The sequence below is a fragment of the Tasmannia lanceolata genome, unplaced genomic scaffold (genome assembly GCF_043159265.1).
Source record: "Tasmannia lanceolata isolate RefF3 unplaced genomic scaffold, GAP_Taslan_0.1 ptg000029l, whole genome shotgun sequence".
In the NCBI taxonomy this organism is placed as follows: Eukaryota; Viridiplantae; Streptophyta; class Magnoliopsida; order Canellales; family Winteraceae; genus Tasmannia; species Tasmannia lanceolata.
The window spans coordinates 5099895-5125041 of record NW_027518706.1 but is presented as its reverse complement, the minus strand read 5'-3'; the positions used below and the strand labels follow the sequence as shown (position 1 = coordinate 5125041).

The window sequence follows — 25147 nt, the reverse complement described above, 5'->3', positions numbered from 1 at the left end:
AATGAAAGGCAAGGAAGGAAGTAGCTTCTGGCTTAAGGAGTTAATTAAGTTACAGGATTCCTGATATGGATTTGAATATAGAATCACACCTAAAAAATAGTGTCAGCCGGAGATGGTTTTAAACTCCAATTGAAGAGCTTTTGTTTTGGTCAACACACTATCATGAAAATGAAAATGGAAGTGGGAGAGTGAGGCAAAACAAACAATAAATGGCTTTTGCCTTTTGTCACCTGCTGTTTGTTTTGCGGAAATGATTTCAACACACACATCTTTTGACACAAGAGACTCATGTTTCTTGTCTTTTATATTTAAAGAGCTTTAAAAGGGCTTTTATTGTCCCCAAAAAGCACTTACCTGACAATTAAATGCTAAAAGACAAGATACATGCGGGCATGTATCAAAACATAGTTGTGCTAAAATCATTTCTCTTGTTTTTACTTCTCTTATAATGTGACAGAGAACCCACCAACCTCAAATCTCAATTAATCACTCCTCAATGGATTGGAATTGAAAACTTTTTTCTTATTTTCATGTGGTTAGAGTAGAGTAGAAGGTGGTGCTGTACCATTCACCCTTCCTAAAACAGGGTATTCTTCACCCATCAGGACAGTAGTTCTAGGCTTTATTCTTCCTAAAACTGGTTTTATATTGCACATAAGGGAGTAATATAAAACGCCCTTTATTTTTCATGATTAATCATAGTTAGCAAAACTCTGTTTAAAACGGTATTTTTTCTTTTTGTTTTATTGTGTGCCGTTTAAAACTTTTACAAAGAATAAAACTCTGTTTTTTTTAGGCAAAATGTTTTAAACAAGTTTAAAATGCATTTTAAACTTTTTAAACACGTTTTTCGGCCAACTTTTTAATTTTAGCACCACCATATTTTGTAAATAACAAAATTCTAAACTCATTTTCTTGTGTTTCTGTTTTTTTACTATCGTTTTTTCAACCAGCACCCTATTAAACTCGAATTTTTGTTGTCCTTTTTTTTTTTTTTTGTCGAAACACGTTTTGCTAACTATGGGATTAATTGGTTTGTGCGTGATGAGTCCAATAAAGGAAAAAATCAAGGGGTCGCCTAAAGGAAGGAAAAATCAAAGAGAAAGGAAAACAAAACCTAAAAAATTCAAAGGAGAATGAAAAGAAGAAAAAATAGGAGAGTGTTTCTCACCAAAATAGGCCTATCTCACTCCATACAAACTTGGAGAGAGGGTTTCTCCAATACTGAATGTGAAGAAACGCATTCATCACATACAAATTCAAATGAAAAGGAGAAAAAAGGATAATGAAGAATAAAGCCTTCTTCCACAAACTTATCTTTAATTTCCAACATTTAGCTACCTTGTTTTAATTAATGGCTTGGTAATCATCTTCCATAAATCTCCCAAGATGGAATGATCAATGTATTGCATTGGAAACCTTCACACTCAAAATTTGATAGTAATTTTGTATTAGTAGGTGAAGAAAATATAGATATGAGAAAAAAACATTACTTGCAAGTGGCACCACCAAACAAAACGCATATAATATAACATTAACTTACAAATACATCAAAGAAATAACATGTAAAATAGTAATCTTTGTCCAATGGGAAACAAAAGCGGATGTAGCAGTGAAAATTTTTTTTCCGTAGTATCTCAAAAATTACTGAGGTAAGATAAACCTTCAGTGAGAAATAAGGCCCTATTTCATCATTCTCTGTGGATCTCAGCACCAAGATATATGTTTCTAATAGAACACATTTCTTTTACAACGCCTCCCATCTCCATTCGTTCTCTCGGAGATTCTGCAGAACACACCACTCCAATCCTCACTAAAGATACCAAACACTCCTGCAAACGACGTATCTTGTCATTGTAATTCTCAGTAATGTTTGTGGCTCTTCCTTCATCATCATCTACAAGAACTAATGGATCCAAAATCTCCATCACTCGATCAGGCAAAGACAACTGGACAAGTTTGTGAAGACTTAGACCATCCTTAAACATTTCATCTGTGGGGCGCTTTCCAGTGAATATCTCTAATAAAAGAATCCCATAGCTATACACATCTCCGGTTGTGGACACATGACCACCTGCCCCATATTCTGTAATTCCACACATCTTTTACACTTTTTGTTGTGATAAAGGATATAAGATACCAGTTAGAAACTAAAAGAAAATATGAGGTTTGATTTTGAAAAAAAGGTGAAAATTTTATCAAAGAGATGATAGATAATTGAATGATCTCTTCACATTTAGAAACCTAAGTTGCATGGAAAGAGTCTTGAATTTTTAGAGAAACACATAAGAAACGATTTAGCACAATGAAAGAAAATATAGATGTTATGTCCTATGTTGCATTAGTATAGGTCAGGGACGGAGCAGGGGGGCGCCCCCCCCCCCCCCCCCTCGATTTTTGCCTAAAATTTTTCTTAAAGAAACCATTTTTTTCCTTCTACAAACGAAAAGTTACGCTTTAAGAGAGCATTGCCGATTTGTCGTTGTACGGAATATCTTTTTATATTCTAAGGGTGTTTGTTCCTTCTACTTATATTGCCCATATTTTATAACTATAACTACAAAATTGCCCTCATACAAGAAAGTTTTTATGATTGCTTTAAGGAGCAATTTTGAGATTTAAAGAGACAATAGTTGTGCCCATGTTTTGTAACTAAAACTACAAAATTGCCCTCTACTTGGTAATGGTACACAAGGTCATTTCTTATGATCATCCCAAATAATTTTGGGATTTAGAAAGGGACATGAGTGAACATGAATATGAAATCAAGATCATTGATCTTGTAAAACATCATCGGGTGACTCACATATATGGATACCCAACAAGGTGTATACAAGGGATTACAAAAGTAAGAGTTAGATTTTTAGTGGAACGGCCTTGTTGGTTTTTGGATTTTGAAAATTGATTTTGAATCTAAAACTGATTATTATCTTCTGGTTTGGAATTTTTTCTACGGCGTAATTTTTTTTACACCATATGCATAGGATGGGTGGGGCCCACCCATTTTACACATGTTTTGATGTTGTGCATGCATCGCACTATCTCCACCCAAGCCTACGCATAAGCTGGGTCCCAACTAGAAAAAAGGGCGGATATATCACTTCCCCTCATGTTTTGATGGGGGCGTGGCCTATACTTCTATTGGCTACGAATGCTTATTTACTCATAACTCGTATGACTTGTGAGAGCTTCAAAATTAATTTGGAAGACAATGAAATGAGGATTGAACCATCATCTCGTATCTTTAGTAACTATGATACATCAAAACATGAAAAATCATTGGATTTAATTGAGTAAATTTTTTGTGGGCAGAAAAAAAAATATAAATAATTTTTAAATTGAAAGTTATTTGAATTAAAATTTGTTGTATATTTTTTTACTTTAAGATAATTTATTGATTATTATATAACAACTAGTTTTCGCTCCCCGTGGGGCAAATTCCTGGCTCCGCCCCTAGTATAGGTAAGAGTGTCAGAATCTGACATGGTTATCTAGTGTCAAATTCAGCAAACCTCAAAAAGAATGATTTGTAGATTCACCAAAATATTTTAATCCATTGTCAAATTTTAATTTTTTACATAATAATATTATTTCAACCAGTAACATATTTAAATTTTTATAAGTTAAGTAGATATAATATTTGATTTTTTTAAGAAAATTACTAATAGGATGGGTAAAATTCAAAATGTGTGATAATTATGAAGTTGTGGCAGTAGTATCCAGTAAAACAGAAAACAGATAAAAGAGATCTAGAACTGTCTTAGAGACTCGTACAATTTGAGACGTATGTGTGCCACACGGGTACTTCGCCCATTTAGAAAAATCAATATAACATGGGTTTCGGCCAATCAAGTCATGTAAGTGATGAATAGCATTCCACTATGTATTACTCAAAAATGCTAGCCAATTTTGGACCATGATAATTTCTCAACATGATTTTTTCATCTAAAACCAACCAAGTCCCAGTGATTACACAAGCAAAAGCACTACAAAAGTAGATTAGATCTAATTTCATACTACTGATAAGGTAAAACATAAGTAGAATAGAAGGAAAGTGAAATGATGTCATTTTCTAAGTACAAACAAAATAGTTGAAAATGTCAAATCTTTAATTTCACTTTCATGTTGACTTGGGAGAGGCAACTTAAAAGGCAATTGTTGAAAAATCCATTAAACACAAGGAAGTAGAATGAATAGTGCACACCAACCAAACGTGTCTCGGAAAGGGAAATGGCATCATTTAACCTTCCTTTCCAAGAGAAAAACTATTTCAGTCACAACATTAATCCAAAAGTCTCGTATTTATTATTAGAAATTATTAGAAACCTCCTTGACTTATATTTAGCAAACACCTTAAATTTAGGATAATTGACAAATGGAACTTAGGATAGTTACCAAAAGGCTACAATTATTCGCATGACCATGTTTTCATTATGAGTAAGACTCACATTGTTTTACACTTTTTAATGAGCTACTGAGAGTTTTGTTTGGAATTGTAACAACCTTTGGTAGCTGGTTAAACAATAATCATTCCTTGGATTTGCCCACATGCTACTCTTGCCTTGCCCTAGCCTCTGCATTCCTGATTCTTCCTGATTCTAGATTTGCCATATATCACGTATGGCAAGTATAAATATTCCTCCATCTTTTCTCTTCCGATCGAGGATTGCCAAAAATTCATTCCTTGGATTAGACACACACAAACACAGACACAGACACACACACACACACACACACACACACACACACACACACACACACACACACACACACACACACCGCATTCTTACGATCCTAGAAGGAATGAGGTAATTCATCACTTATTACCCTAGGATCACCAAATAGGGATTATGAGCCCTAAGTCCCGGACATGACTCTGTATAGAACCATCTAACCAGACTAGGAAAGTGCTGCTTGTCATGTGCTCAAGCTCTTTTGGAGAACATAGTTCATCTTTCTTCCAAACCACTTTTCTTTGAAAAAAATCACCAAAAGTTGAAATGTTTGACTAGGGATTAATATAAACAACTATTTATTAGAAAGAAAGCAAAGGTTCTGAGTGTGGGAACCATACTCCACTGACATCTAGAGGGAAGTGTGTGCACCTTCAACAGATGGCGTGGAGTGAACTTGTGATGCGCCAATTGGGATCTTTGGCGGCAGTCATTAATCTGGAAATCCTTGTGAGGCCGATGCTAGAAAGTGGCTACTTGACCCCACCCTTCGTCCGAACCAGTGGAATGAAAACAAAGACCTAACTCAATGTTTTTTTTTTAAAAATTGACATTGCATTAATAGACAAAAAGTATTGGGCGGGGACAAGATGTCCCGTACATGATACTTAAAAGTGGTCCGCAGACCCATTACAAAGCATGTTAGATAGGTGAGATAACCGGCGACACGACTAACATGGACTCCCTACGGACTCCTACCTTTGCTAGAATATTAGCCGCCTCATTAGCCGACCTCCTACGACGCTCAATCCTAGGCTTATTAAGTCCAAAATCCCCACAATTAATGCAGTAACCACAAAATTTACAGATGCAGTAACCACAAAATCTACAAATGCAAGAGTAGACATTGTGTTATACCTTCGTGGATGAGTAGTTGCTAAATGTTCGGCTTTGTCACACTCCTCAGAGTGTTATACCTTCGTTCAAGGGTGGTTGCCGATCGTCCAGCTCTAGACAATCTTGGGAAATGGTTCACCCAATCTTTGAAATGGCAAAGGGGTTGCACACATGGTTTCAGGCTATAGCAATGATGCCCAGCGGTAGTGGGATCCAATCGAACAGGGGCTCTTCCGATTGGCCAACTCCAGGGCGTTTTGGTCCTTCTTGAAAAGTTGGATAATTTTGAAAAAGGTACTTTTCATGGTACTTTTGCTTCTTTCTTTGGAATATATTTTCTCTCATGGGTCTTTGGGGTGTTTTACTGCTCTAGCTCATTTGAGAAGCATGATTTGATTCATCATTGGAGTGTTGGGCCATTTTTTGTTGAGAAACATTAGTCATGGGTTTTTTGGAAATATATTTACAAAATTTCTCATTATTTTCTAATAATATTAGAGATTTTATTGAATAATTGAATAATTACTTCTCTGAATTTTTCCAAAATTATAATTTTTTAACCATTTACATGATTAGCATTTTCTATACTACTATTTCGCATAAACAACTCATGGTCATAGGTACTAAAAAGGCTGCCTATTATTCGGGTGACATGTACGAGACCACTTGATGTAAAATAACATTCCTATATACTTTGTCAATAAATATAGAAATGCTATCCAGTAATTTTTTTGGTTCAAGATGCCAATTTAGCCTTTGTTGCACTACATTATATACCTAATAAGTGAGAAATATTTTATAAAACTCATTGAGAATAGACAAGATGACGAAAATTGATAAAATTATTACCTGGAGCAATGTACCCAATAGTTCCCTTTAATCCAGTTGTGCTGCTTTGATCTTCAGATGAGCTCTGAATGATTCTTGGATAAAACTTGGCTAACCCAAAATCACCCACATGAGCATTCATGTCTTCATCCAAAAAAATGTTGCTTGGCTTTAGATCACAATGAGCAATCGGTGTATGGCAATGATGGTGAAGATAATCCAGCGCATAAGCTATGTCAATTGCTATGTTTAATCTTTTAATGAAGTTTAAACTTCCTAATTTATGTTGCCCATCGAATTTTGAATGCAACCACTTCTCTAGACTCCCATTTGGCATGAACTCAAGCACGAGAGCTTTGAAATCATTACCTCCAAAATCGATGCTTGAACAAGAAGTTATGATCTTCACAAGATTTCGATGACGAATGTTTCTCAATGCGTTGCATTCAGCTATGAAACTCTTTGAAGCTCCCCTTAAGTGAAGGTTGAGCACTTTGACAGCAACAACATTTTCAATGCGACTGAGGATTCCCTTATAAACTGATCCATAACTTCCCGTGCCTATTAAATTGGCTGAAGAGAACCCATCTGTTGCTTTACAAAGCTCTGCATAAGAAACCTTTAAATGCCGGCCCTCCATAGAAGATAGGGAAGATGGTTTCTTCCTTGACTTTCTTATCCAGTAAAGTGAAGCAGGGACACACAATAAGAAAATCAAGCATACAACCGCACTTGTTACTAGGATGATTACTCTAGAAACATGGGTTTTTCCTCGTCTGTCATTAGCTACCACTGGGCATGTGGGCAACTTTAGTTCTAGGATACCACCACAAAGATTATCATTTCCCATGACTGAAATTGCACTGGCATTTCCAAAGACCCCTTGTTTTTGTACTTCACCCTCAAAATTATTGAAAGACAAGTTTAGATACTGTAGAAACTTAAACCCCTCTAGATATTTTGGAATCTTCCCTGAGAAGTTATTGTATGAAAGATCAAGGGCTTCAATGGATGTTAATGTAGTAAAAACTGACGAAACATCTCCTCGGAAGGCGTTACCCTGCATATAAAGTTGTCGCATGCTCTTACAATTTGCAAGAGTGCTTGGGATTTCACCTGACAATTTGTTCTGAGAAACATCCAATTGCTCTAGAATTTGCAAGTTACCCACATCTGATGGGAGAGAACCAGTAAAAAAATTTTGGGACAAAGCGAGTAGTTTTGATAGCGAAGAAAGGCCAATAATTTGTTTTGGTATCGTACCATGAAGGTTATTTCGAGAAAGACTCAATGCTAAAAGTTCTGTACAGTTTGCAAGAGATAGAGGTATGGTCCCTTGCAGGTTGTTAAATCCTAAATCGAGGGTGGTCAATCGAGTAATATTTCCAATATTGTATGGGATTTTCTCGGACAATTTATTATCTCCCAAGTAGAGTTGTTGCAAGTTCTGGAGCATCCCAATTGAAGTGGGAATAGAACCCGTGATGAAGGTTTCATATAGACCCAAATTTTCTAAGTTGATGAGATTCCCGATCTGACTAGGGATGTTACCTGAAATTTGGTTTTGTCCTATTGACAACCAATAAAGGTGAGTTGAGAGATTGGCTATGGAGTTGGGAAATAGGCCAACAAAATGATTACTCTGTATGGACAACTCATTTAGATTACTACAGTTGGACAAAGAAGTGATAAATTTCAAGTCATCAGCTCTACCAAGGCCTAGGTAATTATAGTCCAACTGAAGTTTGAGTAGGTTCTTTGCCCATCCAATATTTTCAGGCACTGGTCCGCTAAACTGGTTCCCTCCCATTAGAAGCCATTCAAGACTTGAAACATTGGATAATGAAATTGGAATGTGTCCGGTAAATTGATTGATTCCTAAAAGTAGATATCGAAGTTTAGAAAGAGAGAATCCGATGTTGGGTGGAAGGGTTCCGTTTAACAGGTTTTGTGACACGGTAAACTCCACAAGAAACGAGAGATTATTATAAAAAGAGGAAGGAACCGTACCGGATAATAAATTTCCAGAAAGGACGATCCGTTTCAAGTTATTAATTCGGGCCAGGTCATCTGGGATGGGTCCCACCAAACTATTTGCATATAAATAGAGAAGGGTGAGAGTTGAAACGTTCCCTAGTTGAGGTGGAATGCTCCCTTCGAGATTATTATGAGAAAGAAACAACCCGGATAGCTTCGGTAGAGTGCTAAGTTGGATGGGAATTTTCCCTGTCAACTCATTGTAACCCAAATCGATGACTCCGAGGTCCCTACAGTGGGTGAGATTGGATGGAATTTCCCCTCCCAAGGAATTATAGCTCATATTAAGATGTCGCAGTCTAAATAGACGGCCAATATCTTGGGATATTTGGCCATTGAAGCTGTTTTCTTGGAGGTGGATTTCCCTAAGAAAGGTGAGGTTGGATATGGCAGGAGATAGAGTACCCACCAGGTTCTGCCCACTAAGCAAGTTCTGCCCACTAAGGTTCAATACAGTGACCCTTTGATGCCTCCGACCGCATGTGACTCCATTCCACTGGCAGAAATGGAGAGTATGGTTCCATGATGATAAGGCTCCAAGAGGATCACTCGTTATCCCATCCTTAAAAGCGAGCAGAGCTATTCGATCGGTTTCGTTTCCTAGTAAGGTGGTGGTGGTTATAGATTCTGAAAGTAGTACATTCATAGCCAAGAAGAGATTTAGAGAGAGGATAAATGACCAAAGGTCCATCCTGGTTGAAGCTCTTCTTGTGCTGAACAGATACACCTTTTCTTTTGTCTACCCATTTCCATTTCATCTCACTAGACCTTTATGTGGAATCTGGACTCCAAATTTCAAAGTCTAGTATTTGGTTTTTTTCCCTTCAAGGAGGTCCACGAAAGTCACCTTTCAATTAAATTTCTGTACTCTTTAACTCCAGTCCAAAAAATTTCTCCATCGTGAAAATACATTAGTCGCGGGAAAATCGTATGTTCTCTCGATTATAGTGATTGGTGATGTAGCCATCAATTGACCTCGTCAATCCCTTCAATTATTTCCCTCTAGCTAACGTTTTTTCATGAAATTTGGACTCCTAATTTCCATGTACACGCATGTCACATGCATTCGCGTTGGTGTTGGATTTGGAGTCTGGACTCCAAATTTCAAAGTCTAGTATTTGGTTTTTTTCCCTTCAAGGGGGTCCACGAAAGTCACCTTTCAATTAAATTTCTGTACTCTTAACTCCAGTCCAAAAAATTTCTCCATCGTGAGAATACCAGTCGCGGGAAAATCGTATGTTCTCTCGATTATAGTGATTGGTGATGTAGCCATCAATTGACCTCGTCAATCCCTTCAATTATTTCCCTCTAGCTAACGTTTTTTCATGAAATTTGGACTCCTAATTTCCATGTACACGCATGTCACATGCATTCGCGTTGGTGTTGGATTTGGAATCTGGACTCCAAATTTCAAAGTCTAGTATTTGGTTTTTTTCCCTTCAAGGGGGGGTCCACGAAAGTCACCTTTCAATTAAATTTCTGTACTCTTAACTCCAGTCCAAAAAATTTCTCCATCGTGAGAATACCAGTCGCGGGAAAATCGTATGTTCTCTCGATTATAGTGATTGGTGATGTAGCCATCAATTGACCTCGTCAATCCCTTCAATTATTTGGTAGTTTGGTACACCGTACACATGTGTTCACGATGTGTTACACACGACTCACATGAACAGGGTTTAGATTATATAACAGCCCAGAGCTTTTAGCCCTGTTGGTGTTGGATTTTTAGAAGCAATTACTGGACTGAAATTACGTTTTATTTGGAGTCCTATTATCAGTTTTGGACTTAAAATCTATGTTGGTGTTGGATTTTTAGAATCAATTACTGGACTGAAATTACGTTTTATTTTGAGTCCTATTATCAGTTTTGGACTAAAAATCTATTCTAAAAAGGGCGGGGCCTGGGGAGAGCTAGATGTATTCAGCCTTTACCCCTATTTTGCAGAGAGGATGTTTCATTGACTCGAACCTGTGACCACCATGTCACAATAGAGCAACCTTACCGTTGCACCAAGGCTCGGTCTCGACTAAAAATTAATTCTAAAAATCCAAAACAAAAATGGGCTTAAAATCAATTGACTTGACTTCTTCAGTTTATTTATTAGGTCTTTAGATTAAATAACACAGCTCGCTCAAAGCTTTTGGCCTGTATGGGAATCTAGAAAGATGAACAGTTATTCAAAGACCCCCTCTAGTGTGTGTTCAAACTTAAAGCCAATCTGTCAAATGGGACCGAATTACTAAGAGAACATCCGGTTTGACTTCATCAGTTTATTTATTAGGTCTTTAGATTAAATAACACAGGTCGCTCAAAGCTTTTGGCCTGTATGGGAATCTAGAAAGATGAACAGTTATTCGAAGACCCCCTCTAGTGTGTGTTCAAACTTAAAGCCAATCTGTCAAATGGGACCGAATTACTAAGAACATCCGGTTTGACTGATTCAAGGATGTGGCATTACAGTTTCCAATCGTGAGAAGGTGGATGATAACCACTTGGACAATGGAGAACCTGAGAATAAGGGAACCCATCATGGGTAGTTACAAAAAAAGTTCCCGGCCTCCAAGAGAACGTGGGGTAATTAAGAGCGGTTACCAGAATAAAGCTATATAAGGAGACGTTTGTCTCCATGGAAGTGTAGACACCCCATTTTGACCGTGCCCTAAACCTCCATATTTGTGCAAAATCCTTTCAAATCAATGAGTTGGAGCCCCAAATTTCACCCTAGGCTAGTTTAGGGTCCCACCAAGGTCCCTGTAAAATTTTGTCGAAATCCGAGCTCGTTTGCCTAGCGAACAAACCGAAGAAGTGTCGCGGTGCAAGTTCAGAAGGGGTTGAATTTATCCTGAAGGGGGGGTGAATTTATCCTGTAAGGGGCCGAACCTGGGCTGAATAAGACACGATTCGCGGGCGCGCCTTATCAAACCGTGCGCCCATCAAGTTCAGTAGTGCCAATATCAGCACCTTCCTTTGCCTATAAATAGCAGTTTAACTCTCTTTTTCAGGATAATCAAGGTTTTTCTACTTAATTAGAGAGAGAGAGAGAGAGAGAGAGAGAGAGAGAAAAAGCGGGAAAAATGGCGATTTAGGGTTTCTTCATTGTCTTTCTCCGATGATCTCACCGGAGCTCCGTTCACCGATTCTACTCCATTCTGATCAATTTCCGGCAACCTTTCCATTCATGATTACTACTTTTGTTTTGATTTCCATTTCAGATCCACATTAGAGCTCATTTTCCTCATTTATTTTTACAACTTATAAACCCTAAGTAGATTGAAAAACCTCAGAACCCTAGATCTACACTCTTTTCTATTAGATCCGACCGTCATTCACCAGGCAAATCCTAATATCTTCATCGATTTGAGTATTTGCTTCATCTTCTTTAGGCAACTCACCAGAATATGGAGGTTTCACCAAAATCCTTCATCATTTAAGCCAGGAAACCTTTGATTTCCTCTTTATCATTTTATCAGCCGGTCCTAGTTGTTTCAAAAGAGAAAGGCATCATTTGAAGAGATCGAGTTCAAAAGAGAAAGGCATCATGTGATTCGGTGGTTGAAGGGTGGAGTAGCTCCTCCTTGGAGATTTTTGGCATTATTTGATGAAATTGAGGATTTTGTTGCTGGTTCGGCTATTGTCTTTAAACACGTTTGGAGGTCGGCAAACGAAAAGGCGGATGTGTTAGCCAAGCAGGGTGTTGGGGGGGAGAGTATTCTCTTGTTCGATCATCTTCCCCCGTAGTATAATATTGTAATTTTTGTTGTTTTTTCTCCTTCTTTCCTGTATCTTTATTGTTTTTGTTCTCTGGGTTGCCCCTTCTCGGGTGCTCCCTTTTCATTTTATACAAATCGCTATTTCAAAAAAAAAAAAGCATTCATTCATTCGTTTCTTATCATCCTTATTGACCACCAGAAATTTGCTTAAAATAATAGCAGATGTTTTTACATTTGCCAGTGGTAAGGACTAGGGCTGCAACTCGAGCCGGGTTTTACCCGACCCGCATCGACCCGACCCGAAAATACCCTGGGTTGGGTTCAGGTTTCATGGGTTTTGGGTCGAGCCGGGTTTAGCATTCAAAAGCCCGCATGAATCTTGGGTCGAGCCGGGTTTGAAGGGGCCCGACCCGACCCGACCCGAGTTACATAAGTTATAGTATGTACATTTTTTTCTATTGTTAGTTAAAAGTTAAAAGTGAAAACCCATGCACCCACTGTTACTCTATGTGAGTGTAATTTCTGCTTCTATGAGTTGAGTTGATTCAAGTGTTTGATTCAGCATTGTTTGATTGTAATTACAACATTGTTTGATTACAGCATTGTTTGATTCAAGTGTAATGTGAGTGTAATTACATCATTGTTTGATTCAAGTGTAATGTGAGTGTAATTTCTGCTTCTATGAGTTGAGTTGCCTTGCCAAACAAGAATTTTCCTTAAAAAATTGCGTCAACGTGAAAAAACCCGACCCGACCCGAACCGACCCGAGATTTATCATGGGTAGGGCCGGGTTTGGGAATCGTGGGTTTTCCGAAAAAAAACCCGACCCGACCCGACCCGAGATATTTCTCGGGTGGGGTTGGGTTCTCCAAAACCCGACCCGCCCGACCTGAGTTGCAGCCCTAGTAAGGACCACCTGTCACATTTTTGTCACATTTTAGCATGGGAAATGATATCACCACAACCATGTTTTAATAGTTGCACTTTCCCAGCTTGTCTTTTCTTTTAAATTTTCTTGTGGGAACTGTAATAACCTTTTGACAGCTCTTTAATAAATATTAAAAGACAAGATCCTTTAGTGGAAATATCAAAACATGGTAGTGCTGATATCATTTCTTAGCAAGTAATTGCCCATTTTTGTTACATGTTCAAGCAATTAGGGTTATTATATTAATGTGAGTTTTGTGCAATGACCATTCTACTCTTTTTCGTCGACCAATATTATAGATTATCAGTTTACATGTGTGCCACTTTAAATATTAAAAGACAAGCAGCTTTTGTGGAAATATCAAATCATGGTAGTGCTGATATCATTTCTTAGCAAGCAATTGCCCATTTTTGTTACATGTTCAAGCAAATAGGGTTGTTAAATTAATGTGAGTTTTGTGCAATGACCATTCTAATCTTTTCGTTGACCAATATCATAGAGTATCAGTTTACATGTGTGCTCCCTGGATGATTGAGATAGTTGAAACATGACATAAAATAACTTATATTGCTTTGTTGAATCTCAGATTTATCCAAAATTATTCGGTGACAACAAGACTTGAATCTTTATGCGATAGACTGTGAGCTTCGAAAAAGCTCTTGAAATCCAAGTAGTGACTTGGTTTGTCAACCTAGAGGGGGGGTGAATAGGATGTTTATAAAATCTTTAGCTTTTAAAAACTTTTCCTAAGATTTCACCCAAGACTTATCCCTTGTTTAATTAAGTTTGAAATAGTTGAACTTAAACAATATTACAAATTAATATAAGTTCAAAACCCTTGTTGATTAGCAAAATTAATTAGGTAGTTTTAATAGCCTAGTTAGCAAGGTTAAGATATTTAGATTGATTATCAATGCTAACTACTCACTCAATTCTAAGCACAAATAATCAAATAAGAGAGTGAGAGGGAGTGAGAGAAATACCAATCACACAAGTGACACAACGATTTATAGTGGTTCGGCAAACGGCCTACTCCACTCTTCTCAAGGTCGCACCTGAGGATTTCCACTATTGAGACCTCCACGACGCCCGGCTCCAAGGCTTTTATACTCCAAGGGAATTAAATAAGGATGCCTTTCCACCTTTACAATGACTCTCCTTCTCCGCCGAGTTCTAAGCGCTTCACCCAAGGGAATTAAAAACAACGGATGCCCTTGCTACCGATTGAATAAAGAAGAAGAAGTATTAGCCTCTTACTAGGCTTGATTACAAGTTGTAGCTCCAAGGATGCTCTCAAGAATAAACAAGTTTAAGCCTAAACCAATCTCAAAAGATTTTCTCAAATCAAAGCACAAAGAGTTTGGTTGGTGAGAGAATTTAACCCAAAAATAGTTCACAAATGATTTTCTAGGGTTTGTTGAAGTTGGACAATGTTCATCTATTGTTTTGGACCTTTGAATGGGTATATATAAAGTCCCAACTCCATGTGACCGTTTGGGGGGTAAAACAGTCAAAACTGGGTCAAAAAATCAACTAGCCGTTGGGCCTCCAACGGCTATAATTTTTTGAGAAAATACACTTCTCGGAGTTCCGAGCTCGGAGCTCCGAGGGTTTCTCGGAGTTCCGAGAAACCAAACAGAGATTTATGTTTAAGAACCTGGAGCATTTCTCGGAGTTCCGAGATCGGAGCTCCGAGAATAATTCTCGGAGTTCCGAGACTGGTTTCCAGCAAACAGTGTTGAACTTGTAAAATTCATATCTCCCTCATTTCTCATCGGATTTTGATGTTCCTATACTCTACGGATATGATAAAAATGAGAGCTATCTGTTAAAAATATTTTCAAAAATATTTGAAAATGTTTTAAATAAGTTTTGATAGGATTTAGTTGCTGGTCCAGGTTGTTGCTTCGGAACTCTGTTTTGTTCATTCTTGTGTTGAATGCCATATGGGTCCCAACATGTTGGTCCACCACCATGGCCATTCACTTATCCATTTAAGTCCTTAAAGGGTGTGTTAGTCTATTTGAAAAACATATTTTTAAGGGTTTTAAGATGTGCCTTGATAAGAGAAAACACAAGAGAGATAGGTGATACAATCTACCATTTTTACCACTCTCTTGAATGAACTCTTGAAGTAGCCATTGCTTGATCTTCTCTTTGAGTGCATGGATTGCTTTGGGATCTTCAAGGTTGAGCTTCTTTGCTTGACACCTTCAAAGGATGATGCCACCATTTGGTTCAAGCTCATTTGCAAGTTGTTGATCCACAAGCTTTGGCCTTCATTTGCAAGCTTTGGCCTTCATTGCTTGATCTTCTTTTGCTTGTTCAATGCTTTGAGATGGTTGTGATGAGCTTCTCCTTGGTACTTCCAAGGTGTGATTGGTCCAAGTATGTTCCAAGCTCATTTGCCATTGTGTTTGGTTCATCTTCAAGCATAGGCCAACAAGGTGCGTGCTAGTACGATTTGACTTGTGTAGGACCTGTCTAAAGCACAACACTCAAGGCAAATGATCAGTCCATAAATAACTAATCAATTTGCGTTTGTTAATCATCAAAACAAGATGATTGAATGAACACATGGGGAACCCTTGGGCTTACAGCTCTTAACTGGGCCATTTAATGTATCATATTCGTTTAAAACTAGACCTGGGCTGTGTGCAAGTTAGCCCTTCCATCGACAATCGGCAACAATATGAGTTGAAAACTCTTGTCCGCAAGGTAGTGTTGTTGTTTTAAGCTTAATAAATAACTAAGCTTAGAACTTTCGTATCTAACATTTAAAATTTACGCTTTCAAAAAAAAAATCATCATCATTTTGGGTTTTTCCACACTCATTCGACATGCATGTTTCTAACATGAATTTTCTTGAAAAGTTTGGAAAGGAAAAGTGTCACTAAAATTTCTTACTTTTTTAAAACAAGAAAAAAGGAAACTTGAAACAACCCTATTCGATTTACATTGACAGGGACCATCAATTTATGATGACATCCCCCTAAATTATTGATAATCATATAATTTCCCTCTAAATTGTGGGAAGAAAAAATTTGTGTAGGCTCCGTTTCTTTTGACGTAAAATTGGACATAAAATTTGTTTTATGTTCATTCTTACAACATAAAACAAATTTTATGTAGAAAGAAACAGAGCCGTAAGAAAAAATTTCCTGTGAAAGTTTCTTGTTTTTTTTTTGGCAATTCAAAACGGGACCTTAAGCTCTCTCTCTCTCTCTCTCTCTCTCTCTCTCATGTGAATATGATAAACATATTGAATTTAAAATGATATAAAGATAAATAAATAAATTAAATTAAAACACATCATGAGGAGGTCATACACCTTGGCAAAAATGGAAATTCAAATGGGCGGATCATGAGAAATCACAATGACAATGCCAATGGCTGATCCTCCGTTTATAATTTAGGTTCACTCTAAATCTCTCTCATTAGACATGTAGAATGAAGATACGAACAAAAGTTCTTTATTTGTTATTTGTTCTTATCAAGTGGGATAAGATAAAAAGATAAAATTAAAGATAGGGAAAGATAAATGCGCCCCTTTTCATTACTTAGGAAGAGACAAATAGAAGGAAGTATTGCTAGGAAAATAGGGCTGCAATTAATCACATGGAAGAAAAGAAAAAGTTGGTTTGGCCTCTTGCATTGCAATGCTTCCCTTATGATGTAAACATGCTTTTGAGGATGGCTATTGATACAAATAAATTAAAAAAGCTCATCCTCAAAGAAATGGAAGGCAAGGAAGGAAGTAGCTTCTGGCTTAATTAAGGAGTTAATTAAGTTCCTTAGGATTCCTGATATGGATTTGACTATAGAATCACACCTTAAAAATAGTGTCAGCTGGAGATGGTTTTAAACTCCAATTGAAGAGCTTTTGTTTTGTTCAACACACTATCATGAAAATGGAAATGGAAGTGGGAGAGTGAGGCAAAACAAACTATAAATGGCTTTTGTCTTTTGTCAACTGTTGTTTGTTTTGGGGAAATGATTTCAACACACACATCTTTTGACACAAGAGGCTCATGTTTCTTGTTTTTTATATTTAAAGAGCTTTAAAAGGGTTTTTACTGTCCCCAAAAAGCACTTACCTGACAATTAAATGCTAAAAGACAAGATACATGCGCGCATGTATCAAAACATAGTTGTGCTGAAATCATTTCCCTTGTTTTGTTTCTCTTATAGTTTGACAGAGAGCCCACCAACCTCAAATCTCAATTAATCACTCCTCAATGGATTGAAATTGAAAACTTTTTTCTTATTTTCCTGTGGTTAGAGCAGAGTAGAAGATGGTGTTGTGCCATTCACCCTTCCTAAAATAGGGTATTCTTCACCCATCAGGACAGTAGTTCTAGGCTTTATTCTTCCTAAAACTGGTTTTATATTACACATCACAGAGTAATATAAAACGCCCTTTATTCCTCATGATTAATCATAGTTAGCAAAACTCTGTTTAAAACGGCGTTTTTTCTTTTTTTTTATATTGTGTGTCGTTTAAAACTTTTACAAAGAATAAAACTCCGCTTTTTTTAGGCAAATGTTTTAAACACGTTTAAAATGCATTATAAACGTTTTAAACACGTTTTTTAGGCCAACTTTCTAATTTTAACGCCACCATATTTTGTAAATGACAAAATTCTAAACTCATTATCTTGTGTTTCTTTTTTTTTTACTATGTTTTTTTAAACCAGTACTGTATTAAACTCGAAATTTTGCTGTCCCGTTTTTGTTTTTGCCGAATCACGTTTTGCTAACTATGGGATTAATTCGTTTGTGCGTGATGAGTCCGATAAAGGAAAAAATCAAGGGGTCTCCTAAAGGAAGGAAAAATCAAAGAGAAAGGAAAACCAAAGCTAAAAAATTCAATGGAGAATAAAACGAAGAAAAAGTAGGAGAGTGTTTCTCATCAAAATAGGCCTATCTGATTCCATACAAACTTGGAGAGAGGGTTTCTCCAATACTGAATGTGAAGAAACGCATTCATCACATACAAATTCAAATGAAAGGAGAAAAAAGGAGAATGAAGAATAAAGCCTTCTTCCACAAACTTATCTTTAATTTCCAACATGTAGCAACCTTATTTTAATTAATGGCTTGGTAATCATCTTCCATAAATCTCCCAAGATGGACTGATCAATGTATCGCAATGGAAACCTTCACACTCAAGATTTGATAGTTATTTTATATTAATAGGTAAAGAAAATATATATATGAGAAAAAAACATTACTTGCAAGTGGCTCCACCGAACAAAACGCAAATAATATAACATTAACTTACAAATACATCAAAGAAATAACATGTAAAATAGTAATCTTTGTCCAGTGGGAAACAAAAGCGGATGTAGCAGTGAAATTTTCTTTTTTCATAGTATTTCAAAAATTACTGAGGTAAGATAAACCTTCAGTGAGAAATAAGGCCCTATTTCATCATTCTCTGTGGATCCCAGCACCAAGATATATGTTTCTAATAGAACACATTTCTTTTACAACGCCTCCCATCTCCATTCGTTCTCTCGGAGATTCTGCAGAACACACCACTTCAATCCTCACTAAAGATACCAAACACTCCTGCAAACGACGTATCTTGTCATTGTAATTCTCAGTAATGTTTGTGGCTCTTCCTTCATCATCATCTACAAGAACTAATGGATCCAAAATATCCATCACTCGATCAGGCAAAGACAACTGGACAAGTTTGTGAAGACTTAGACCATCCTTAAACATTTCATTTGTGGGGCGCTTTCCAGTGAATATCTCTAATAAAATAATCCCATAGCTATACACATCTCCAGTTGTGGACACATGACCACCTGCCCCATATTCTGCAATTCCACACATCTTTTACACTTTTTGTTGTGATAAAGGATATAAGATACCAGTTAGAAACTAAAAGCAAATATGAGGTTTGATTTTGAAAAAAAGGTGAAAATTTTATCAAAGAGATGATAGATAATTGAATGATCTCTTCACATTTAGAAACCTAAGTTGCATGGAAAGAGTCTAGAATTTTTAGAGAAACACATAAGAAATGATTTAGCACAATGAAAGAAAATATAGATGTTTTGTCCTATGTTGCATTGCCGATTTGTGGTTGTACAGAATATCTTTTTTATATTGTAAGGGTGTTTGTTCCTTCTACTTATATTGCCCATATTTTATAACTATAACTACAAAATTTCCCTCATACAAGAATTTTTTTATGATTGGTTTAAGGAGCAATTTTGAGTTTTAAAGAGACAATAATTGTGCCCATATTTTGTAACTAAAACTACAAAATTGCCCTCTACTTGGTAATGGTATACAAGGTCATTTCTTATGATCATCCCAAATAATTTTGGGATTTAGAAAGGGACATGAGTGAACATGAATATGAAATCAAGATCATTGATCTTGTAAAACATCATCGGGTGACTCACATGGTCTTAGTACCATCCTATATGGATACCCAACAAGGTGTATACAAGGGATTACAAAAGTAAGAGTTAGATTTTTAGTGGAACGACCTTGTTGGTTTTTGGATTTTGAAAATTGATTTTGAATCTAAAACTGATTATTGTCTTCTGGTTTGGAATTTTTTCTATGGTGTAATTTTTTTACACCATATGCATAGAATGGGTGGGGCCCACCCATTTTACACATGTTTTGATGGGTGAGGCCTACCATTTTAATTCGTGTTTTGATGTTGTACATGCATCCCACTATCTCCACGCAAGCCTATGCATAAGCTGGGTCCCAACTAGAAAAAAGGGTGGATATATCACTTCCCCTCATGTTTTGATGGGGGCGTGGCCTATACTTCTATGGGCTACGAATGCTTATTTACTCATAAATCTTATGACTTGTGAGAGCTTCAAAATTAATTTGGAAGACAATCAAGTGAGGATTGAACGATCATCTCGTATCTTTAGTAACTATGATACATCAAAACATGAAAAATCATTGGATTTAATTGAGTAAATTTTTTGTGGGCAAAAAATATATATAAATAATTTTTAAATTGAAAGTAATTTGAATTAAAATTTGTGTAATTTTTTTTTACTTTAAGATAACCTATTGATTATTATATAACAACTATTTTTTGCCCCCCGTGGGGCAAATTCCTGGCTCCGCCCCTGGTATAGGTAAGAGTGTCAGAATCTGACATGGTTATCTAGTGTCAAACCTCAAAAAAGAATGATTTGTAGATTCGCCAAAATATTTTAATCAATTGTCAAATTTTAATTTTTTAAATAATAATATTATTTTAACAAGTATACTATTTAAATTTTGATAAGTTAAGTAGATATAATATTTCGTTTTTTTAAGAAAATTACTAATAGGATGGGTAAAATTCAAAATGTGTGATAATTATGAAGTTGTGGCTGTAGCATCCAGTAAAACAGAAAACAGATAAAAGAGATCTAGAACTATCTTAGAGACTCGTGCAATTTGAGACGTATGTGTCCCACACGGGTACTTCACCCATTTAGAAGAATCAATATAACATGGGTTTCGGCCAATCAAGTCATGTAAGTGATGAATAGCATTCCACTATGTATTACTAAAAAATGCTAGCCAATTTTGGACCATGATAATTTCTCAACATGATTTTTTCATCTAAAACCAACCAAGTCTCAGTTAGATTAAATTTAATTTCATACTACTTATAAGGTAAAACATAAGTAGAAGCAGAAGGAAAAGTGAAATGATGTCATTTTCTAAGTACTAACAAAATAGTTGAAAATGTCAAATCTTTAATTTCACTTTCATGTTGACTTGGGAGAGGCAATTTAAAAGGCAATTGTTGAAAAATCCATTAAACACAAGGAAGTAGAATGAATAGTGCACATCAACCAAACGTCCTTCGGAAAGGGAAATGGCATCATTTAACCTTCCTTTCCAAGAGAAACACTATTTCAGTCACAACATTAATCCAAAAGTCTCGTATTTATTATTAGGAATTATTAGAAACCTCCTTGACTTATATTTATCAAACACCTTAAATTTAGGATAATCGACAAATGGAACTTAGGATAGTTACCAAAAGGCTACAATTATTCGCATGACCATGTTTTCATTATGAGTAAGACTCACATTGTTTTACACTTTTTAATGAGCTATTGAGAGTTTTGTTTGGAATTGTAACAACCTTTGATAGCTGGTTAAACAATAATCATTCCTTGGATTTGCCCACATGCTACTCTTGCCTTGCCCTAGCCTTTGCATTCCTGATTCTAGATTTGCCATATATCACGTATAGCAACTATAAATATTCCTCCATCTTTTCTCTTCCGATCGAGGATTGCCAAAAATTCATTCCTTGGATTAGACACACACACACACACACACACACACACACACACACACACACACCGCATTCTTACAGTTCTAGAAGGAATGAGGTAATGCATCACTTATTACCCTAGGATCACCAAATAGGGATTATGAGCCCTAAGTCCTGGACATGACTCTGTGTAGAACCATCTAACCAGACTAGGAAAGTGCTGCTTGTCATGTGCTCAAGCTCTTTTGGAGAACATAGTTCATCTTTTTCCAAACCATTTTTCTTTGAAAAGAATCACCAAAAGTTGAAATGTTTGACTAGGGATTTATAGAAACAACTATTTATTAGAAAGAAAGCAAGGGTTCTGAGTGTCGGAACCATCCTCCACTGACATCTAGAGGGAAGTGTCTGCACCTTCAGCAGATGGCGTGGAGTGAACTTGTGATGCGCCAATTGGGATCTTTGGCAGCAGTCATTAATCTGGAAATCCTTGTGAGGTCGATGCCAGAAAGTGGCTACTTGCCCCCACCCTTCATCCGAACCAGTGGAATGAAAACAAATACCTAACTCTATGTTTTTTTCTTTTTTTTTTGAAAATTGACATTGCATTAATAGACAAAAAGTATTGGGCGGGGACAAGATGCCCCACACATGATACTTAAAAGTGGTCCGCAGACCCATTACAAAGCCTATTAGATAGGCGAGATAACCGGCGACACGACTAACATGGACTCCCTAAAGACTCCTTCCTTTGCTAGAATATCCGCCGCCTCATTAGCTGACCTCCTACGATGCTCAATCCTAGGCTCCAAAAATCTTATTAAGTCCAAAATCTCCACAATTAATGCAGTAACCACAAAATTTACAGATGTAGTAACACAAAATCTACAGATGCAAGAGTAGATATTGTGTTATACCTTCGTGGATGAGTAGTTGCTAACTGTTCGGCTTTGTCACACTCCTCAGAGAGTTATACCTTCATTCAAGGGTGGTTGCCGATCGTCCAGCTCTCGACAATCTTGGCAAATGGTTCACCCAATCTTTGAAATGGCAAAGGGGTTGCACACATGGTTTCAGGCTATAGCAATGATGCCCAGCGGTAGTGGGATTCAATCGAACAGGGGCTCGTCCGATTGGACTACTCCAGGGCGTTTTGGTCCTTCTTGAAAAGTTGGATAATTTAGAAAAAAGGCACTTTTCATGGTACTTTTGCTTCTTTCATTGGAATATATTTTCTCTAATGGGTCTTTGGGGTGTTTTACTGCTCTAGCTCATTTAAGAAGCACGATTTGATTCATCATTGGAGTGTTGGGCCATTTTTTGTTGAGAAACATTAGTCATGGGTTTTTTGGAAATTTATTTACAAAATTTCTCATTATTTTCTAATAATATTAGAGATTTTATTGAATAATTGAATAATTACTTCTCTGAATTTTTCCAAAATTATAATTTTTTAACCATTTACATGATTAGCATTTTCTACTCAACTATTTTGCATAAAAAACTCATGGTCATGGGTACTAAAAAGGCCGCCTATTATTCGGGTGACATGTACAAGACCACTTGATGTAAAATAACATTCCTATATACCTTGTCAATAAATATAGAAATGCTTTCAAGTAATTTTTTTGGTTCAAGATGCTAATTTAGCCTTTGTTGCACCACATTATATGCCTAATAAGTGAGAAATATTTTATAGAACTCATTGAGAATAAACAGGATGACGAAAATTGATAAATTTATTACCTGGAGCAATGTACCCAATAGTTCCCTTTAATCCAGTTGTGCTGCTTTGATCTTCAGATGAGCTCTGAATGATTCTTGGATAAAACTTGGCTAACCCAAAATCACCCACATGAGCGTTCATGTCTTCATCCAAAAAAATGTTGCTTGGGTTTATATCACAATGAGCAATAGGTGTATGGCAATGATGGTGAAGATAATCCAGTGCAGAAGCTATGTCAATTGCTATGTTTAATCTCTTAATGAAGTTTAAACTTCCTAATTGATGTTGCCCATCTAATTTTGAATGCAACCACTTCTCTAGACTCCCATTTGGCATGAACTCAAGCACGAGAGCTTTGAAATCATTACCTCCAAAATCGATGCTTGAACAAGAAGTTATGATCTTCACAAGATTTCGATGACGAATGTTTCTCAATGCGTTGCATTCAGCTATGAAACTCTTTGAAGCTCCCCTTAAGTGAAGGTTGAGCACTTTGACAGCAACAACATTTTCAATGCGACTGAGGATTCCCTTATAAACTGATCCATAACTTCCCGTGCCTATCAAATTGGCTGAAGAGAACCCATCTGTTGCTTTACAGAGCTCTGCATAGGAAACCTTTAAATGCCGGCCCTCCATAGAAGATAGGGAAGATGGTTTCTTCCTTGACTTTCTTACCCAATAAAGTGAAGCAGGGACACACAATAAGAAAATCAAACATACAACCGCACTAACTACTAGGATGATTACTCTAGAAACATGGGCTTTTCCTCGTCTGTCATTAGCTAGCACGGGGCATGTAGGCAACTTTAATTCTGGGATACCACCACAAAGATTATCATTTCCCGTGACTGAAATTGCACTGGCATTTCCAAAGACCCCTTGTTTTGGAACTTCACCCTCAAAATTATTGAAAGACAAGTTTAGATATTGTAGAAACTTAAACCCCTCTAGATATTTTGGAATCTTCCCTGAGAAGTTATTGTATGAAAGATCAAGGGCTTCAATGGATGTTAATGTAGTAAAAACTGACGAAACCATCTCCTCGGAAGGCGTTACCCTGCATATAAAGTTCTCGCATGCTCTTACAATTTGCAAGAGTGCTTGGGATTTCACCTGACAATTTGTTCTGAGAAACATCCAATAGCTCTAGAATTTTCAAGTTACCCACTTCTGATGGGAGGGAGCCAGTAAAAATTTTTTGAGACAAATAGAGTGCGATTGATAGCGAAGAAAGGCCAATAATTTGTTTTGGTATCATACCTGTAAGGTTATTTTGAGAAAGGCTCAATCTTAAAAGTTTTGTACAGTTTGCAAGAGATAGAGGTATGCTTCCTTGCAGGTTGTTATATTCTAAGTTGAGGTTGGTCAATTGAGTAATATTTCCAATATTGTATGGGATTTTCCCGGACAAACTATTACCACCCAAGTAGAGTTGATGTAAGTTCTGGAGCATCCCAATTGAAGTGGGAATAGAACCTGTGATGAAGGTTGAATATATACCCAAAGCTTTTAAGTTGATGAGATTCCCGATCTGACTGGGGATGTTACCAGAAATTTTGTTTTGTCCTATTCCCAACAGATAAAGGTGAGGTGAGAGATTGGCTACGTAGTTGGGAAGTGGGCCAGCAAAATGATTTCTCTGTATGAGCAACTCATTTAGATTACTACAGTTGGTCAAAGAAGTGATAAATTTCAAGTCATCAGCTCTACCAAGGCCTAGGTAATTATAGCTCAAGTCAAATATGAGTAGATTCTTTCCCCATCCAATATTTTCAGGCACCGGTCCGCTAAACTGGTTCCCTTCCATTTCAAGCCATTGAAGACTTGAAACATTGGATAATGTAATTGGAATGTGTCCGGTAAATTGATTGCTTCCTAAAAGTAGATATTGGAGATTAGGAAGAGAGAATCCTGTCACGCCCCGAACCCAGAATTCGAGGTAAGGCGCACGTGACAGCCGCCGCACGCCCATAGGGTCGCCCCCACAAGCATGCAAGGCTCCTTTACAATCAACTATTCTCAACATTCAGAGTAACTAATAAATGCGGAAATTTTAGTCTCAATTAGAGCTCAAA

General features: G+C 36.9%; 2 protein-coding genes across 2 annotated transcripts; both read right to left on the bottom strand.

The window, feature by feature from the left end:
* Positions 1-1691: 1691 nt before the first annotated feature.
* LOC143858941 (receptor kinase-like protein Xa21) lies at positions 1692-9126 on the bottom strand. The gene is made up of 2 exons (XM_077369645.1): positions 6420-9126; positions 1692-2086 (listed from the first exon to the last, which is right to left on the bottom strand). Exons 1-2 carry the CDS (start codon positions 9124-9126, stop codon positions 1692-1694), a joined length of 3102 nt encoding a protein of 1033 aa, XP_077225760.1.
* A 9381-nt stretch (positions 9127-18507) lies between these two features.
* Positions 18508-24879, bottom strand: LOC143858940 (putative receptor-like protein kinase At3g47110). The gene is made up of 3 exons (XM_077369644.1): positions 24129-24879; positions 23090-24040; positions 18508-18902 (listed from the first exon to the last, which is right to left on the bottom strand). Exons 1-3 carry the CDS (start codon positions 24877-24879, stop codon positions 18508-18510), a joined length of 2097 nt encoding a protein of 698 aa, XP_077225759.1.
* Between the last annotated feature and the right edge of the window lie 268 nt (positions 24880-25147).

What these genes read in the sequence shown, in the direction of transcription:
- LOC143858941 (XM_077369645.1), bottom strand. Translation starts at nt 9,126, where the DNA reads ATGGACCTTTGGTCATTTATCCTCTCTCTAAATCTCTTCTTGGCTATG. An exon ending in TATTGGGTACATTGCTCCAG is followed by an intron (nt 2,087 to 6,419) that starts GTAATAATTTTA and finishes GTGGAATTACAG; the next exon opens with AATATGGGGCAGGTGGTCAT.
- LOC143858940 (XM_077369644.1), bottom strand. Translation starts at nt 24,879, where the DNA reads ATGGAAGGGAACCAGTTTAGCGGACCGGTGCCTGAAAATATTGGATGG. An exon ending in GCGAGAACTTTATATGCAGG is followed by an intron (nt 24,041 to 24,128) that starts GTAACGCCTTCC and finishes ATAACTTCTCAG; the next exon opens with GGAAGATTCCAAAATATCTA. An exon ending in TATTGGGTACATTGCTCCAG is followed by an intron (nt 18,903 to 23,089) that starts GTAATAAATTTA and finishes GTGGAATTGCAG; the next exon opens with AATATGGGGCAGGTGGTCAT.